Source organism: Triticum urartu, chromosome 1A (assembly GCF_056163025.1).
Source record: "Triticum urartu cultivar PI428250 chromosome 1A, HENAU_Tu73, whole genome shotgun sequence".
Taxonomy (NCBI): domain Eukaryota; kingdom Viridiplantae; phylum Streptophyta; class Magnoliopsida; order Poales; family Poaceae; genus Triticum; species Triticum urartu.
Window position 1 is genome coordinate 555,029,507 of NC_141873.1, and position 20,015 is coordinate 555,049,521.

General features: G+C 45.5%; 1 protein-coding gene, 1 long non-coding RNA gene and 1 pseudogene across 7 annotated transcripts; 1 reads left to right on the top strand and 2 right to left on the bottom strand.

Annotated features, from left to right (window-relative positions):
* Positions 1–317: 317 nt before the first annotated feature.
* Positions 318–2,215, bottom strand: LOC125528807 (cytochrome P450 89A2 pseudogene; annotated as a pseudogene).
* Positions 2,216–7,017: 4,802 nt separating this feature from the next.
* LOC125528808 (peroxidase E5) lies at positions 7,018–8,933 on the bottom strand. Its single transcript, XM_048693247.2, has 3 exons — positions 8,471–8,933; positions 8,082–8,244; positions 7,018–7,651 (listed from the first exon to the last, which is right to left on the bottom strand). Exons 1-3 carry the CDS (start codon positions 8,903–8,905, stop codon positions 7,224–7,226), a joined length of 1,026 nt encoding a protein of 341 aa, XP_048549204.2. The 5' UTR covers positions 8,906–8,933; the 3' UTR covers positions 7,018–7,223.
* Positions 8,934–15,694: 6,761 nt separating this feature from the next.
* On the top strand, positions 15,695–18,821 carry LOC125528810 (uncharacterized). 6 transcript variants are annotated; one of them, XR_007292477.2, is made up of 3 exons: positions 15,695–16,234; positions 16,805–18,210; positions 18,299–18,821. It is a non-coding gene; the product is annotated as an uncharacterized LOC125528810 (long non-coding RNA). The 6 variants fall into 6 exon arrangements; XR_015609436.1 differs by lacking the exon at positions 15,695–16,234 and having other exon boundaries at positions 16,283–16,987; positions 17,129–18,210; XR_015609435.1 differs by lacking the exon at positions 15,695–16,234 and having other exon boundaries at positions 16,299–18,210; positions 18,299–18,431; positions 18,507–18,821.
* Positions 18,822–20,015: the final 1,194 nt, after the last annotated feature.

Consider the following 20,015-nt stretch of genomic DNA (forward strand, 5'->3'; position numbering starts at 1 on the left):
TTCTTATACGCAGAGTAAAAAGGACAGGAGGGAGTATGTAGCTCGCAAACCTACTTAGTTTGATGCCGGTGTCATAGCCGTTGTGTCCTATGTAACTTAATAGTTAATCCCTACTATTTTTATTATCTTAACATGCACACATGCTACATCATCAAAGGCTCACTACGACATGCAGGAGAATTATTTTTCATAATTAGTTGATCTCCACCAATCCTATTTATTTCAACATGCACACATAAGCCACTCACACATGTCACCTGATCAAAGGCATCCGTGAGAAAACAAATCCATTATACTATTAGACAGCATATATTCAATAAATATTTTTCAACTATACAATAATCCAATACAATGTATAATATGTTTAATTTTTTTCATAAATTATTAAATCAAATTGTCATACAACCAGACCTTGGTGAAATATATTGTAACATATTCCCGCCGCAAGCCCGCAACGCATTGGTATCATCTACTCCCTCTGTCCTAAAATATAAGAACATTTTTAACACTACATTAGTATCAAAAACGTTCTTATATTATGGTACAGAGGGAGTAGTTAACTATGTTTCGCGGTTTCTTTAATGAAGAAAATCAAACGAGGTGGCTGGTTGCTTAATAAAAATTACAAGTGTTCTTCAGTTTGCATGTTGGGCTTTCGGGGCACAAGGCGTGGGCGCAGCTCCTTCTTCATGACAACCATGAACTCGAGCTTCTCCGCCAAGTCGACCTCGTGGCCTGCCGCTTCCTTCCACTCGAATTCTCTCACCATGTTGGCCACCAAGTAGAGCAGGTGAAGCACGGCAATGTTCAGACCGGCGCAGATCCTCCGGCCGACGCCGAACGGCATCATTCTGATCCCCGTGCTGCCTGTCATGTCCACCCCTTGTTCGCCTTCCAAGAACCGCTCCGGAATGAACTCCATGGGCTTCTCCCACTCCCGTTCGTCCCTGCCCATCTCGGCGACCATGAAGTTCACCGTGGCACCCTTGGGGACGAGGTAGCCGCCGACCTCCACGTCCTCCGCTGCCATGTGCGGCAGCACGAAGTGCACAGGCGGGTGCTTCCGCAGGCCCTCAAGAACCACCGCCTTGAGGTAAGGCATGTTCTGAATGTCTTCCTCAGAGACCTCTTCATGGCCGTCTTTTGTCTTGGCTTTGATCTCCTCGTAGAGCCTCTGCTGGACGGCCTGGTTTGTCACCAGCTCGGCCATGATCCAGTGCAGTGCGGTGGAGGTGGTGTCAGCCCCGGCGGTGAGGAACTCCGAGCAGAGGTTGACCATCTCGTCATCAGTGAGTCGACGGTTGCCCTCCTCAGGGAGCCTGACGTCGAACAGCGTGTCCACGTACGAGTGCTCCAACGTGGTTCCCGATTTGCTCCGCCTTGGCTCGCGCTCGCCGCCGCGTTTCTTGTCCTTGTATTCCCTACGCGCGTCGATCAGCGGTAGGAACAGCTCCTTCTGCCGCCGGCGTAGGGAAAGCATTTTCCGGACGCGTCCGCGGAAGAGGTGCTCGGCGACCGACGGGAGGAAGGCGAAGACGGACATCTTGCCGAACATGTATCGCACCTGCTCGTGCTGCGCGGCGGCGATGGCGCGCACCACCTTCTCGTCAAGCCTCTCGCCGAAGCACATGATCAAGAGGAGGTAGAACACGGCGTATTGGAACGAGGGCGTGACCGGGGCAGGCGCCTCACCGTCGTCGGCCAGGCGCCGTAGCTTATCGACGAGCACGCTGCGCGCCCAGAAGCGTGCGGGCGCGAACCGGCGGGCGCGCGACGGGTGCACCGTCCCGGCGACGAGGTTGCGGCGCAGGAGGCGCCACACCGGCCCGTAGCCGGCGCGGGTGACGGAGTAATTGTCGTCCGCGCCGAGGATCCTGGCCGACGCGAAGCTAGGGCGGTCGGCCAGGGCTGCCCCGCGCTGGACGAGCACCGTGTGTGCGAGGCGTCGGTCGGCGACGAAGATGGCCAGCCGCGACCCCACTCGCAGCGACACGATGGCGCCGTACCGCCTGACAAGGCGTTGGAGCAGGGGCTCCGCCTCGGCCGGCGAGCTGGTGAGCCCTAGCCACGCCGCGCTGAAGAGCAGCAGCAGGGACGGCGGGCCCGGCGGGAGGCGCCTGCCGTCGCCCCGAACACGGCGGAAACGGAGGAGTAAGACGAGGGCGAAGAGGATCGTAGTCGTAACAAGGAAGAACATGTGCAACGTTGCCATGGCGCTTGCTGCTGTAGGTAGCCGTGGAGCTAAGTCGGCGAGATGGCTGCCATTTTTATAGGTCTCTCGTCTCGCTCGCGTGGGCGGTGCATGGGAACTTGGGAAGGAAGAACGTGAGGGCGGATCACGGAAGATCCCGCCTTTGTCTCTGGCATACACGAAATGCAGACGTGGAAGAAGGCGATAATATAATTAATTTAGAATCATTTGCTGCTAAACTAAAAAACAAATTAATGAATGTGTTCCCCCCGGAAAAAAAATAATGAATGTGAATCATGTCACTTGTGAGGCTGTGCCACCTAGCAGTCCGATAATTAGATCAGAAACGTGGAGAAAAGCGTGCAGCATGAGCCGATTGATTTCATACGCGGCTATACTTTTATTGTTTAGGGGAATAAATTCTAATTTTTTATATCAACGATCCGTGCTGAGAAAAGACTGCATGAGCCGCCGATTAATTCATACGCAGCTATGTATATAATTAGAAACTATCTATATATTACTGTATATCAACGATTCCCGAGGATCACGTTCGGCGCCATATCTAGCGCACACTCCACAAGATCAAAACCGGTGATACGCTAGCTGTTCTCTAGTGATCCAGGGAATGAGACCCGCGAAACGATCTGAGTTTCGATTCGTATTAGGGCATCTCCGAGCGGCCCCGTAAGTGTTCGCATCGGACTGTATGGACCGTGAAAGCCATCCAACGCCGACTTGTATCGGTTTATGCAGTGGTGCGGATACGATTTCTTCCTTAAACCGCAGACAAATGTGAAAATGGTTTATAAAAGTCTATATCGATCCTAAACCTGCTTCTGACCGCACTGACCCATCAAAAATCCGTCACCCACCCCTCCCACGTTTTTCCTTTCTCTTTTAAAATAAGTGTCTCAATTTTATATTAAATTTAGTACAAAGTTATACTGAGATTAAGATATTTATTTTGGAACAGAGATAGTATTAGTATGCCATTACATAATAAAAGGCAGCTCGCCGCTGCAATTTGCGGTATGTAAAGAATAGTTGAGCGAAGAAATCAGGCCATGAGTTAGCGAACTCAGAATTTAGGGAGAGAAATTAGATTAACTATGTTGTATAGACTCGTAACTGCAAGGGAATTGGAGATGCAGTGCTTGATGACCGAAATCAGTAGTTGAGGAGTGCTCGTTGCAAAGATCACTCGCGCCACATGTCGCAACATGAAAATTTTCTCTTTTTCATAGATCCGTTTATTCAAAACGTTTTATCTTTCAAACATGCGTCCAAATCTCAAACCGCTTTCATCGTTGGATTCTTCGCGTCGAGATCTTCAAAACTAAATCCCATGTTATTGGTTTTGACAAACGTTTTTTCACGAAAAAAAACGGCAAAAAACCGTACGAAAAAATCGAACCGGGAGCACCGGTTTTCCCTTTCCGAAAGAGGCACGCCCGTGCCTCTCACGAAATCACAACCGTGCCTATCGCGGAAGCAAAACTGTGACTATCGCGAAAGGAAAAACAAACGCGTTTTTTTCGTTTTCGAGGAGGGCGTGATTCTCGCGAAAGCACACCCGTGCCTCTCGCGGAAGAAAAACCTTAACTCTCGTGAAAGGAAAAAAAAAACAAAAAACGTGTTTTTTTGTTTCCAAGAGGCACGGCCGTGACTCTCGTGAAAGCTCACCCGTGCCTCTCGCGGAAGCAAAACCGTGACTCTCGCGAAAGGAAAGAAAACAGAAAATGCGTTTTTTTCATTTTCAGGAGGCACGGCTGTGACTCTCGTGAAAGCACACCCGTGCCTCTCGCGGAAGCAAAACCGCAACTCTCGTGAAAGAAAAAAAAACAGAAAACGCATTTTTTTTCATTTTCGAGAGACACGGCCGTGACTCTCGCGAAAGCACAACCGTACGTGCCTCTCGCGGAAGCAAAACCGTGACTCTCGCGAAAGGAAAAAAAATAGGAAACACATTTTTTCCCGTTTTCGAGAGGCACAGCCGTGACTCTCGCGAAAGCAAAACCGTGCCTCTCGCGGAAGCAAAACCGTGACTCTCGCGAAAGGAAAAAAAGAAAACACGTTTTTCGTGAATTTTTTTTTTGATTTTTTTGTCCAAAAGCTAAGGAAGATCAATGGAAAACCAAAAGGTCGAAAAAACTAAAAAACCGTTTAAATAGCCGAAAACGCGTGCGGAAAAAATGAAAAAAACAAAACACGTGGCGAATTGCTGAAAGCGCGCCAAATGGTGTTGATTGTTGCGAGGTTCCCGAAGAAGCGCTTGTTAACTAGTGGCTCCCCTTGATTGTTGGTTGTCTCAGCCGCCGACTGGACGCTGCTCGTTGTGAGGCTGCATGGACGAGTAGTAGTCTGAATAGAGAGGTTGTATGGTTACTAGGCCGAGCTACAAAATTATAGGTACTAGATGATACCCCGCGCGTTGCGGCGGGATTTTGTATAAAATAAAAAATGCGCCGAACTAATCTACCTACCTAGTGTCTTTACAATTTCTCTTATAATAATATAATTGTTTATTGGTACTTTACAAATAAATAAATAAAGAAATGCATATATCTATGTATAAGTTCAAAAATAGATGAAAATAAAATAAAATATGCATGCACGATAGAGCACTCGAGCATGAGGCTATATGAGTTGCATGCATGTGTCAGTTTTTTTTTCTTGATTAAAACACACATAGGCGGCAGTTACTCCATGTATTTGCATGCATGAGTCAGTTACTACATGTGGTCAGTGGAACACCTCTCAGTATGTAGATCGGACGGATATTATTGACTGATCTAGTATATCTAACGGCTAAATTAATTTGGGTGATGTGGCTTAAAGAAAAGCAATAGAATTCCTAATAATAGGGACTAGCTATTTAGATATAGTAGATTAACTTTTTTTGTCAAAATTTTGGGCGGGCCATAGCCCAGGTTTGCCCCAACTAAGCTCCGCCCCTGCACTGAACTTACCACCTTTAAGAAAGTGACCACAAACTACCAAATTTTTAAAATTTTATGACTAAAAACTACCACTTTCAAATAATGGCCAGTTTAGATGATCTAAAAATATTTATGACATACGGAACCCACATGACAAGGCTGATGTGGTGGCAAAGTCAACTCCGTTTATTTTCCGTTAAATTGACCGTTATTACAGATGAGGCCCACACATCAGCAGCAATCATTTTCTTCCTCCTCATCCTCTCTCTCTTTGAATTTTTCTTGAACATCTCATGTGCATCTAGGCTTGAGCTCCGAATCCACTATGGCGACGCCCCGGCGCAGCACCTCCCCGACGTTGGTCAGGGACTAGACACGACGGTGCAATAACGGTGGCTGGAGCCGCCTCGGCCGCGTCGGCGAGCACGACCTCCCTGAGCAACTCGGCTGCAAAATCCCCGAATAGAACCAGCGCCTTCCAGCCCAACAGCTCGCAGTGCAGAGTCTATGTAGACTCACGACGGCGGTGATGGCACCTAGCGGCGGACGATAGGGAGGGAGCCTCGGAGGGCCGAGTGGAGGTACGCGGACGAGTCCGCGAGCTGGTAGGGGCGGACGCCGGAGAAGGCCTGCTGGGCGTCAGCGAGGCAGCAGTCGAAGAAAGTGTCAGCAAGGCAGCGGTCGAAGCCAGTGTCGCGGGCGTGCTAGACGGCCGATGCAGCGTTGTGGGCATGCTAGCATGCAGCTGTAGCCTCACGTACCCTGCGCTGGCTTGCATGCTAGCTTGTGTGCGTCGCAGCCGCCGCCGCGAGCATGTGCGCAGTCGTGTGTGCAGCCGCCGCCGCGTACTGGCCAGGCTCTCCCGATCCAGACGGGATTGAGGCAGGGAGAGAAGTGAGCACCGGCAATAGAGGCTGGCGGAGGTGGCTCGCATGTGCACACGAGGTGTTTGAAGGAATGCCAGAGAGAGAGAGGAGAAAGAAGAAGAAGATTAATGTTGATGTGTGGGCCTCACATGTAATAACGATCAAAATAAGCAGAGTTGACTTTGTCGCCACATCAGCCCTCATGTGTGGGTCTCACATGTCATAAACATGTTTAAATCGTCTGAACTGGCCGTTGTATAAAAGTGGTAGTTTTTAGTCACAAAATAAAAAAATTATAATTTTTGGTCATTCTTTTCAAAGTGCTAGTTCAGTGGGGCGCAAATTCCTAAAGTGGTAGTTTTTTTTTTGCCAAACACTATAATTTGCCTGCTGCAAACAATAATAGCATTAACTTCATATCAGATCTCATAGTTTGTACTAAAACATTTACAACTGTGACAAAGGTAACGATGTGGTCATGCTATGAGTTCATGCCATATACTAGATATAACTAAGGCAAGCGGGATCAACTTAATTGTATTTTGAATGTCCAAAAAATAGAAAACCGAATATACCCCCATAATAAATTTATAGTTGTTCGTTAACAATACAAATGACACCGTTAACACGCATCAAAAATGTGTTTTCTTTTCTTACTAATACTAATCATTATCCCTAAAATCCACACATCGTCGTGGCAGCATGGTCGATGTTGTATTAACACTAAATCTGCTTGAAACGATGAAATGATTGCCAAACTCATAAATGAGATAAGGTAAGGAGACCAAACCTAAACCGGTTTGAGTCACAACACCGTGTTATCAGTTACATTGATGAAATCCTGTCAAAAGGAGTTTCATTGATGTAATGAAATTGGGAGCTATGTCAGAAAGAGAGACCAAACAAACCATCCGGCTCGACTTGGTCGCCAAGCTTCACATCATATTGAACCGGACTCAGGCACTCGGCAATTAACAACTTTTTCAACTGTTTGATGATCCATGCACACGAAAGGACATGCAAATAAAATTTGAGTTTCATTCGACATCGGAGAACACGCAAGCATAGCTAGCATGCATGAAACGTTTACATTGGTTGACACACATACCAATTATTGCGCTGGACAATAAGAGACGAATTCATTATTCATCCTTATGTCCATGAGCACATGCACATCACATGCCGCACTTGTAGAGTGTATCCACATGACACATGGTCTCCCCTCTAATCCTGATTGACAAACGCGCAACGGTTTCGTACTTCTCCCTGTGAGGGGTTCGTTATCGGCCCGAGATTCCCCATCTTGATCATTGACTGCGCGAAGGCCTTGAAGAAGGCGTCTTGGCTGCCTGCAAACGGGTCGACGATGGGTGCCGTCGTCCCCGCCGCACCGGGGTCTGACTTGAGTTCTTGGTCTGACTGGAGGAAACCGCGGTTCACCTCGAGGTTGGTAAAGTAGTTCTTGTCGAACCTGTCGGGAGTCGTTGGGTCGAAGTCATTCAGGGACAATCCAATGCCATTCCTTGGGCATCTCTGTGACAAGAAGGCCCGGTAAGCCGGGTTGAGGGTTGGGTCGGGCCTGTTCGTCCCGCTGAAGTTGTACAGCCGGTCCGTGACGAACTGGCATTGCACACTGTCGAAAGTGTGGGCTCCTAAACATTAAACCAAGCAGACAAAGTTAATATTGGACGTGAGACTATGCATGCATGACCATAGTCCATATATATAACAACTCAATCTCGATTTATAAATCCTGAGTACAAATCTAAAAGCAATGCTATTCTTACGTACACCTTCTACAAAAAGTTTAACACACTGGTTCATTTTGTGGCAGTTAGCTAAATTCAATGAAGAGGTTACACATGGGAACACACTAGCTAGTACTCCCTCCGTTTGAAATTACTTGTCTCGAATATGGATGTATCTAAAACTAAAATACGTCTAGATACATTCATTTCTGCGACAAGTAATTCCGAACGAAGGGAATACATAAAGATTTTGTAACGTAAGGATAGCATTTTCGTACATCTAATAATACTGGTACTACTTTTCGATGTTATTTTTGTGCGCGAGTTTGGTTACCTGAGAGGGCGATGAGGTCGGTGTTGTCAAGCCCGAGGTCCATGAACTTTTGCTTCAGCAGCGGCAGGCCGTCGAATGGTCCTGGTAAGTTCCCGGCTTCCTGAAAGTTGGACGTGAAGCCGTCGAGCCTCCCCAGCAACACACCCCACCCGGGTCCTCCGGACTGCATACACAATAGTATATGCCAAATCAGCAGCCTAGCCAGTTCATTTGCTTGCCTATATAGTTGCATGCATGTGTCTTTTAATTGTCTGTGCACCGACAGACGTACACAAGTCACACGACTCGTCGGATCATGCATGCGCTTGGAACGCTAGCTAGCTACCTGAGACTGGGTAGCTGGATCACTGTAGTACTTGACTTAACTAGGTCGATCGGGACGTACGTACCAGCTCGACCGAGATCTCGGCGGCGAGGGCGAGGATGTCAGCGCAGGAGACGACGCCGGGGCAGGCGGCCTCCAGGGCGGCCTTGGCGGCGTCAACGACGTTGTAGCCGCGCGCTGAGCCCTTGTTGGGAGTCGCGTCCTTCTCCGTCTCCATGCCGTCGAAGGTGTCCAGCAGCAGCGAGGCGTCGCAGCCCTGCACGAAGCAGTCGTGGAAGTGGAGGCGCATCAGGCTGGCGAAGATGCGCGGGTCCGACCTTTGCGCCTGCACCAGGACACGCTGCACGATCTTGTACGCGCCCGGGCACGTGTCGTCGTAGTAGTCCACGCACAGCTCCGCCGCCGCCGCCCCGCCGGCGTGGAGGAGGTAGACGGCCGCTAGCAGCACGGCCAAGGTGGCGAGGGCGATTGGGGACGAGGAGGAGGAAGAAGAAGCCATGTTCCTAAGAGGCTGATGAGTGAGCACTGTGATGATACGTGAGCTGCATTTATAGGCCAAGTTCTTACTTGATCATACGTTTTACTAACATGCATGCATGCATACATTCTCGAGGTTGCATGTTTTACCTAAGTATTCCTTGGGCAGGGTAGGAATATGATAGAATTTTGGATGGATGGATGGATGGACCCCAACTGCAATATATCAACAACTTGCAAGAGAGGGAGCAATCAGTTCAGCTCCGTGGACTACTTTTCAAACTGTGTCCCGATGCTTTCTTTGATGTCCCGATGTGACTGAATAATGTCGCTAGTAATAGCTACTATATATCACATGCTTGCAACCGTATGTGCAGGGTGTCTGCCGTCTGTCATGTGTTGGGTGGTGTATCCTGTTCAATTAGCTAGAAAGACGAGATAAAGAAACATTGTTCTTGGATTTCCGTATGCACTTGAGCTATTCTATAAATGTGAATATATAGATTCCGATCAAGCAAACAGGAGAAGGTGGTCCTTTCGTCTCTCTGCTCCATGCTCAATCACAGCTACGCTTCTAGCCTTCTGGATAATATATGTTGGCTAGTTTGGACTTTTGAGCTAGAAAATGGAGGCGTACGCGTCCATGACGCCCGTGATTTGTATTAGCATCGTAATAACTAAAAGCACCAACGATAAATGATTAGATTATTTCCAACCATGCGGACGGCTGCGAACGTTGGGGATGCGTCCGCCTATGATCCTATTTGGAGCAGTAGACATATGCGCACCAAACAGAGTACATGATTGAATGATACATGTAATACATATGCAAACCATTCAGGAACATATGTATTGGACAGAAAAAAAGCATGATGTACTTTGTTTGTATCGTTCGACCATGTACTTTGTTTGGTCTACTTTATATATAAAGCGGGGCGAAAGCCTGTTCCAAGAGCTGAAACCGGACTGATTAGATGTCGCAGTGTCTCTGAGTTAGATGCATGGAGGAATTTGATTGGAGAGGCCACACATGGAGGGAGGGCATCGTTGGAGTTGCTGTAGAAAAATCCGATGAGAAATGACTACATTCTGGTCTTCTCTAGATGATGTGTTGCTATGAACTATAGGTTGGGAAGCTCCTCTTCTTGGCCCGGCCCCCGCGTCGCTCCGCTTGGGGCGACTCGGGTGGCGACGAACCCTAGCCGTCGAACCTTCCCTCCCGCCTCCCCCCTCCCCCCTCGCCGCCGCCCGAGGAGACCTCCGGCGCCGTCCGCGGGGTCATCAAGGACGGCGGCGGCGAGGATCTGCTGCTCCCGACCGGAGGACTCCAGACGCCGAGGCGGCGGCCTCGGGTGGCGAGGCGGCGCTGTCTCTTCTGCAAGCGGCGCCGCAGGTGGTGGCCCTCCGTTTTCCTCGGCCGCGAGGGTGGCGAGGGACGGCGGGAGCTGTCTCCGGTCGCATCGGGTGTTGCGCCCTCCTCGCTCGCGGCTGGATCTGAAGGAAGTCTCCCTCCCCCATGCAGCACTTTGCCCCACTGGATCTGGTCGTCGGTGGCCTCTGGCCGCCGGATCCGTTGTCGGGCTGCCTGGAGGTGCGGACCGGATCGGGAGAAATCCTTGGCTGGTGTGCTCTAGCCACGACGGCGGTGACACCAGCCGGTGCCGTTCCCCTCCTCGGAGGCGCCGTCGAGATTCGTGCCCTCTCCCTCCCGCTCCATGCCCAGGAAAAATCCCATGTCTTGCTGAGACAGGTCGACAACGGCGCGGCGTGCGCCGCCTCCTTCTTGAAGGTGCCGGCTTGGGCAAGGTGGGAGAGTGCTGTGGTGCTGGGCGGTGGTGGCTGGGTTGTTGCGTCTTCGGCAAGGGATTTGGAGCATGGTGCTTTTGTCTCTGAATTAGTGTTGGTCCGTTGTCCTCTCGATTGGTCATTGGCCGATCTGTGCTTGCTTGCTCAACGTCTTTGCCTTGGGCAGGGAGGGGATAGGGATCCTCTCCTTTGTGTTGGCAGCAACCAGATGCGGTTGCAAGGTCACGGAGCTGATTCCGCGGGTTGATTTGATTCCAGTTATGGATGCTCCATTTTCTCCTTGCTGTTTGTTTGTTCAGTGACAGCTCCCTTGTGCAGTTTTTCCTCTTCGTGCTTGTATCAGTGGGCTGCAGTGTGGAATCTCATCTGGTACCCTTCGTGCAGCGGCGTGTCGAGCTGCGTATCTCCCTTGGTGCCCAGCATCATGCCCTTTCCTTGCTCTAGGGAGGGCAATTTCATCTTCCGGCGGTCCGGCGCCTTTTGAGCCAAGGCGAGGGGCAGGGGTCCCCTCCAGATTTGGAGAGGAGTGGCAGGGTTTCGATGTGCACCTTCCAGGGTAGATGAGGGCTCGGTTCATCGACGTTGGGCAATGGCCCCGCCCGAAGTTCCCCTCTGTTTGTCCTACTGATTATAGTTCACTTGGAGGACTCCGTCGACTACAAGCTAGTGCTTATTCTGTTTACTTCTATAGGGCGTGTAGTCTTTGGTGCTTGTAAACTGCTTCGACATCATCGTGTACCTGCAGTTTGTTGTTTCTTTTCTGTTCCCAGTTGGTTGTATTGGTGGCTTTGTGTAATCCCTGGCCGGTTGATGGCTTTTTTAATTCAAAGTCGGGCTCTTCTTAAGTCTTTGTTCAAGAAAAATAAAATGATGTGTTGCTATGGGTTGCAGTAGTAACTTGTCGGGATTGGCTACAGGCAGTCGACTGACCTGAAACTTGTTTCGGTCGATTATGTACTAGCCAAAATTCTCTTGGGTGGTAGTGGATCACCGGTGCATGCATGCAGCCCTTTGACCAACTAAATAGTACAGCTGCGTTCAAGTACTACGGGTGCTAATGGTAGATCGCCGGTAGCTGAATTCTTTAATATCACACTGTTTCATAAGCAAGCTATGCTATGATGAGTTGTACTATGTGTGTATAAGATGATAGACAGGGTTAGATCCAGCAGTAGCACTGATTGCTGCATGGTATGAGATAATACGTAAGTATATATAGGAAGATTACTAGTACATACTTTCAGTTGAGATTGAACCCAGTTGACCATAATCATTAAGAAAAAACTAAAGCCAAAGCTAATACAAAACTAAAAACAAAAATATTTTTTTTCTAAGAAAGAATGAATTAAGGACATTGCTATTACCTAGAAGAAGAAAGAAAATGTAAAAACACATAAAACAAGACAGAAAAATACACAAGATTGGCATAGTAAATTGCATTGTTCATAATATACAAAAATAAGCATATAGTAATGCAATTTTCAAACAATGGTATAAATCGCATGTGCATTGCACAAAAAATTGAGTAAGTATATATCCATGTTATGGGGGCTATTATTTGATAGGCGCCTAATTTTTTGTGAGCGTTTGGTCAATTCGACTCCACCACCTGAGCAAATATTCAAAGGCCCAACCGCCTTCTTCTTCTCCCCCATACTAATACTAAAAAATCAAAAATAAAAACCAGAAAAATGAAGTTTTCTAGGGAAGAATGAATTAGTGGCATTGGTATTACCTTTAATAAGAAAGAAAATAAACAATTAAAACAAACAATGAAAATTTTGCACCGAATTTACAAACAATTGCGCTACTTTTTAATATGCAAGAAGAAGCATATAATGGGGGCTTTTTAAGAAAAGAAAGTTTCCTAAGAAGGAATAAATTGGTGGCATTGGTGTTACCCTTTAAAAAGAAAGGAAATGAAATGAAATAAATAATCAAAATAATGAAGTTTTCTAGGAAAGAATGAATTGGTGGCATTGGTATTACCATTTAAAAAGGAAAAATGGAATCAAAAACTACAAAATGTAAATAATGAAGTTTTCGAAGGAAGAATGAATTGGTGGCATTTGTATTACCCTTCTAGAAGAAAGAAAATGAAATAAAAATGCAAATAATAATGTTTCCCAAGAAAGAAAGAGTTAGTGGCATTGATATTACCATGTAAGAAGAAGGAAATAAAAAAGTCAAACATGGTCAAAAATTGCACAATATACACACAAATTGTGCTTTTCTATGATGTGCAAGAATACACGTACGATAGTGGAATTTTCACAAAATAGGATTTCACAAGAATGGATGAATTAGTAGCGTTAGTATTACTCTTAATAAATAAATAAATAAAATAATAACTAAAAAAATCAAAATACAGAAGTTTTATGAAGAACAATGAATTAGTGCCATTGGTGTTACTCTTTAAGAATAAGGACAATGAAAAAATAAAAAAAAACTTGCACACAACTTTCTACTAAAATTGCACTTATGTAGTATGCAAACAACAAGCATATAATAGTGTGTAACTTTCGCTCGTATTGAATAGTATTTGTGTGTGTATATTTACACTCACCCAACATCCCAAAAATACCTACAAAAGAAAATAAAAATAAAAGAAACTAATAAAGAAAAACAAAAACAAAAGGAGAAATGCATAAAAAGGGAAATACAGGAAAAAAACAAAGGGATAGAGGGATTGGCTTATAACATGTAAGAAAATACATATAATAGTGAAATTTTTGACACTCTAGTATAATTTACATACGTAGTATTTACGTGTATACATTTACACACACTCAACATCCAAACATACACGTAAATTGAAAAACTCAGCCAAAAAAGGAAAAAGCAAAAGCAAAATGTGCATGAAACAGAAGAAAAAACAAGGAAAAAAGCACGGACAACACACACACACTCTAAAAGTGGCATGCATTCTATCCATGCATGTGCGTGCAAGAGTCACCAATCGGAGACATGCATGTATGGAGGCTGCGGCATACACTCAGCAATGAAAGGGGAAATCGAGTATAGGTTCAGTCAACTCCTCTCATACCGTATCACAGAGCACTTCAATCAACGGTCACAGAATTGACTGACCGAAATTAAAAATCCAGTTGCCTGATGTATAGCTATAGCCCAGTTGACTGAATTTTATTTTAAGGTTAGTCACTTTTTTTCTTTCTAAACCACCTTATAGCCCCACATATTCATCTCAAAGCACGCATGAAAACCGTGGGCTTTGGCTGCCCAAACTATGCTAGGCTGTGATGCAAGAGCACATACATGTAGGCACCAGGCGCACACATAAACATGCAGATACGCCCACATGCATACACACACATGCACCACAGGCACTCATCAATCATCATTAACATTGTCGTTGTGTGGATGGAGCATAATTAATACTAAAACTAATACAAACCTAAAAGAACTTTTTAAAGGAGAAACAAATTAAATTTGAACAAATTATTGGCATTGGTATTACCATTCAAAAAGAAATAAAATGGAACATAAATTAAACAAATGATGAAAAAAAATTGCACACAACTTACACAGAAATTGCATTTTTTAATAATATGCAAGAATAAATATATAATAGTGAAAAATAAAACAATAAAAATGAAATAAAAATAAAACAATAAAAGAATTAAGTTTTCTATGAAAGAATGAATTTGTGGTATTGGTATTACCCTTTCATAAAACTAAAACAAAATCATAATAATGAAGTTTTCTAAGAAAGAATGAAACTCTTTAAGAAGAAACAAAATGGAAAAGAAAAAACTTTCAAAACTTGCACACAATTTGCACTGAAATTACACTTTTTGAAATATGCATATAATAAAGCATTTTGCGCATTCTACTATAATTTACACATAGTGTAACTGGAATAATGTATTTCCTTTAAGAAGAAGATTAATAAAACTTACGCACAACTTTGCACCAAAATTGCACATTATCGTAATATATAAAAATAATCATGAAATTTTGGCACCTATTATATAGTATTTGTTTGTATATAATTACACTCAGCCAAAAGCCCGCAAAAAGAAAAAATAACCAATAAAGGAGAGAAAAAGGAAAACACATAGAAACAAAAAACTGAAATAATAAATGAAGCAAAAATACCCATAAAAGAAAGAATTAAATTTCCTAATGAAGAATGAATGAGCGGCATTGGTATTACCATTTAAGGACAAAAAAAGGGAAAACAAATCTAAAACAAACACTGACAAAGTTTGCAAGAAATATACACAAAAATTGCGCTTCTTTACAACATGCAAGAATAATCATATAAAAGTGGGACTTTCGCAAAAACAAAATCTAAGAACAAATGAATAGTGGCATTGGTATTAACCTTAAAGTAGAATGAAAATGAAGTAAAGAAAAAACAATATCAAAATAGTGATTTTTTAAAAAGAATGAATTAGTGGTGTTGGTATTTTCTTTAAGAAAAAAAATATATAGCAAAAGCTTATGCACAACTTTGCACCGAAATTGCAATTTCACGTAATATGCAAAAATAATCGTATAATCATGAAATTTTGGTACATATTATATAGTATTTGTATGTATATAATTACACCCGTCCAAAAACCCACAAAAACCAAATTATAACCAATAAAGGAAAGAAAAAAGGAAAAAGAAAATATGCAATCTAGAATTAAACTGGCGCTTCCAAGACAAAGAAATCGGCCCGGTACCCATTCGACTAACCAAAACAACGCGTGAATCAATTCTTTCCAGCCCAGCCCAACAACAGAATTAAACTGAAAAAAAACCCAGCACAGATCTCAAAGCCCAATTCAATGAACAGAAAATTAACCGACCACAAAATAAAAAAGTCAGCTGTCTGAAATCTCTACTCCTAATGTCTCAGTTGGTAGTCCGCGTTTCGGGTTTTATTTTCATCCCATCATTTTCGTCCGGTTTTTTTCAGTGGTTTTTTTCGCCCTCCCCACGCACTAAAAAAACCTACGCCCCTCTCGATCCCCTCGACGCACGCTCCTCTCGCCCCTCCTCTCGATCCACCCCCTTCCCCTGTGTTTTCTCTTTCCCTCGTATCCTACTCCGCCGCCTCCCGCCTTCCTCCGCCGCCGACGCCTTCCTCCGCCGCTGCCGCCCCTCACCCTGCCTGCCTGCATTGGTTTTTGGGCATCCCACTCCTCCGCTGCCATATGCCGCCTCCGCCAAGATCCGAGGCCCCCCACTTGTGGGCCGCCGCCGCCGCCACAGAACCTCGGGGAAGGGCGGGGCAGGGCGCAGTCTTCCTCCTCCGCCGCCATCTGGTCCCCCTCCGCTCCCATCTGCCGCCGCCGTGGAAACATGGGACGCCGCTGTTGCTGCCGCTGAATCCAAGGGACGTCGCAACCGTCGCGGATCGGCAGGACGCCGCCGTCGCAAATCGGCGGGACGCCGCCGCCGCTATCGCCTCGGATCACCAGGATGCCGTCGTCGCAGATCACCAGGTCGCCGCCGTCGGCTCGGATCTTCACAAGCCGCCGGCGTGGCCGCGACGACTGATGAGCACGCTCAGCCCCCATTCCTGCCACAGGTCTTCACAATCGAGGCTGCCTCCTCATTCCTGTCTCTAATATTTGCAACTACTCGAATTCTGTTTGTAGATGAAGAAAAGTTGCTGCTCTTCTTAGTTATCTCTGAACCACCGATTCTGTACAGTGTGTGCTGCATAGAATTGCAGGCTCTGTTTGAATGTGTTCCGACAAAGGAGCATATTGTCTTGTTTGGGGTGCAGCCACTAAATATACTAGCATATTTCGTGGTTTGCGTACTCCTCATTTACGCTTGGTTTGTTAACTGAAGAAATGGTTTCAGGCTTCGCCTTGGTAGTGCACCTCCAGACAGAACTTGGCAAGCTTCATAAAAGAGTGAATATGAGCAGTCAATCAGAAAATATGCCGAGGAACCAAAGAATGTTATTAGGCCAGAACAGTTTGGTATACGTTATGGGAAGGGCAGACTAAACGTAGAGGAGAGTGAATCCATGCAGGAGATTGTTTTGCGGTGTTCACTGAGTCTTGCGTACTTTATTGCTGAATAATGTCACCATTTGTAAGTACATCATAGACTATGGACCTAATGGTGTTCCGATTTGTTAATGCAGGGGAAGCTAGAGGCAGAGAACCGTCGGTCTTGCATATGTCAGTGACGGTCGCTGATCAGGTTGTTGCGCGCGAATGACAACAATTGGTTCATAACGAACCAATATGTAGGACATGCCATTCGACCTTCTTATAGAAGTGAACAATCATTTCCAGAGCATTATATTAGCTGGACTTTTTATGAGGTATGAGCAAGTTGAGAGTTTCGAGTGGGTATATTTTCTGAGTTCCTAAATATGATCAGTGGGCCGGCGCCGAAGTCCATCTTGGCAGGTAGGTAGATTGAGATAATTTGTATGTCTCAAGGTTGTTATCTGGTTCATTAGTGTGCCGAGGCTCTGTAGATCAAAACAGAGCCATGAAGGTTGCTATGAGCAAACTATGTCCAGGGAATTGAACAACTGTAGCTCACCTTACTGGTGGATCTGTTGTTAATATTTATTATTTCATTGCTCCGAGTTCTTTTGTTAGATATGTTGTGTGATTATACTGTGAATGTTTATTTGAGGAAAATGACAATTGATTTCAAGTGAAGTCTTGGGTACGTTTAGCTGAAATTTGCTGAAGTGAGCACTCGTGGGTAGTAACAGTGAAACCATCGTGTATTTGCCCAAGTGTTCAGTCTTTTAAATTGTTTCTGAAATGGTTAGAACTAAAAGATCGCCTTCATTTAATATTGATTTTGAGAGTAATGTTTTTAGAAACTTCAGACTAATTCGGAGGTGAGGAGGATGACGACACCACCGCACCGTCGCACACCTCAATAAGGCGAGGACCACTAAGTCGCCGGGGCGAGGAGCCTACCTCCGCGCCACTCCATGAGGCGAGGGGCTCCCCAGAACTGCTGCTCCATTATGCTCCTCTCTTGAGGTATTTGTTCTTCAGCTTGAGAATTATTGTTCAGCTCCTGCACATAGTTCTCTATTTGCTCCATTGACAGTCAGCTTATACATTAGCATATGAATTAGATGAACATGGAGCAATGGAGTATGCATGGTTGTACCTTGCCCAGAATCATATATTTTCTTAGCCATGAGTATGTCATCATGATCCTCTGTACAGGCTCTAAGATGTACTACAATATGGTTACATCTACTCCATTCACCATGGTGATAATCAATTTATTTTTTTCCCTTTCTATTGTTTGATTGTATTGCCTTTAAGTCATATATTAGAGATTTTAGTAGAGTCAGGTCTCTACCAGTGAAGGTCATGGCTAAGGAAACGGGACTGGCGGATTTCCTCCTCGTCCTGGACAAGACGTCATGACACAGTTGTGATGAGGTGTGGCGCAAGCGTGGCTGTAGGATCCCTCCTATGAAGCCAGGCAATGACATCATCGGATCCTCACTGGTACGCAGAGCTGTCGCGTGGATCCGACAGGTGGCAGGGGCGTGTGACTAATCAGGTACATGGCCTTGGTTCCACATATAATGTTACCAAGTTCTTAATCTGTCATATTGCTTCTACCGTTCAGATATCTGATGCCATTACAGATGGTGCTGAAGGATCTTGTAGTATGCAAGTATGGAGCAATTTCTAAAATGGCTTGCATGATGTCACATGTCATCCTTGGCATCTATCTCTTTCGCACTACTACCTGCAGCTGGAGGCATCATGCCTAGGAAGGTGATTCCGTACTGTTTTTCTGAAACCTCGGCTATACTCGTGATTTCTTGTCTCATTAATCTCACGGCTACACAGGACAACTTCTGAATATATTACAGTTAATGCCTTTCTTCTTGGAGCTTTTGTGTACTAGACTAGCATGATTTGTCGGGATGTGGATTGCGGTATGTGCAAATTTTAGTTTCAAGTGCTGCTTGGGGGTCTGCAACGAAAGCGTTGCAGGTTTTACTTGTTATCTATGGTGTTTGTCTTTCATGCGTTTCCCCCTTCTTCGATTTGAAATAGTGAATAATTTACCAAAACAGTTTGGTATTTGTGCAGCTGATTTCTCAGCCATGGCATGGCTGTATTTAGTGTGGCACTACTTTATGCAACATTTTATGTTTGGCTTGGAGTATAGATTCACCTGATTCAATGAAGGTTACGGACAGTAAGTAACTTGCAAGCATGAATTTTTTCCACCATTAAATCTACTCCTTTTTTCCTATGTTTACATGCCCCCACATATTTACGGGTTCAACTTTTGACCAACTAATTGTGGGTTAGTTCATAAAAATTATACCATTGAATTTCTATTATAAAATAGTTTCCAGTAGTATATATATTTTCTGACATGTGAATCATCTATTATTGGTCAATGTTCAAACACAAAACCTGAGGGCGCCATGTAAATAGAGACGGAGGTAGTAGTTATTAGTTTTCGCAATGTATACATTTTTAAACTATCAGTTTCTTTTAAGAATTGATGCGTACGCGTTCGATTGATGTCGCGAATTCAACAAGTGCTTTGATGTCTCTGTCTACAAGTTTGTGAGTTAGATTGGTTCAGTAAATGGCCTAAACTGTTGGAGGAGTCTGTGGTTGTGATGGTACGTTCATACGTTGTCGTTGGTATCGTTCGCTTCCTCCCCCGCAGTGCTCCATCGTCGATGGAAGGATCTCCTCGCCGATTTTTTCCAAACAAACCGCACCCCGTCTGTTTGTTTCCATTCAAATTTCACTCCCATGACATGACAACCGATCCCTTCCCATCCTACTCTTTCCTTGCAAAAGCATAACAGAATCGAAACTTGCCTTGCCTTGACTGACACATTCCCAGCGGATTTAACAAATCAATCTTCATCCAATCCACCGTAGTTCCCGCTGATCCCCTTTCATCATCCCTGCTGCCCCGCCTTCCAATTAGCCATCTTCCATTGCAATCATCGAGCCCTACCATGCAAGCAGTCCTACGAGGCTACGACTCTCGTGGTGCTTGTGGCCTCCAGCGCGCTAGCTGGGGCCAGGGGTGGACTAAGTTTCGGTGCTGTCTCTGGTGGAGACGACGGGATGCATCTGCACGAGAAGAACCTGCAGAAGAAGATGTCGGTGTGGACGGAGACGCGGACGCAGCAGGAGGCGTGTGTGGCGCAAGCGCGGGCTTAACTTGCGGGCGCGGATTAGGGAAGAGGCCATCTCGGTGGCGGCTTGTGACCTGGGGGATGCGCTAGCACACGAGCTCGGTGACCATCATGTGTGCGTTCTGGACGTACCATGTGGTGTATGCCACAATGCCATGTGGGTTGGGCCTGCATGAAATGCCGA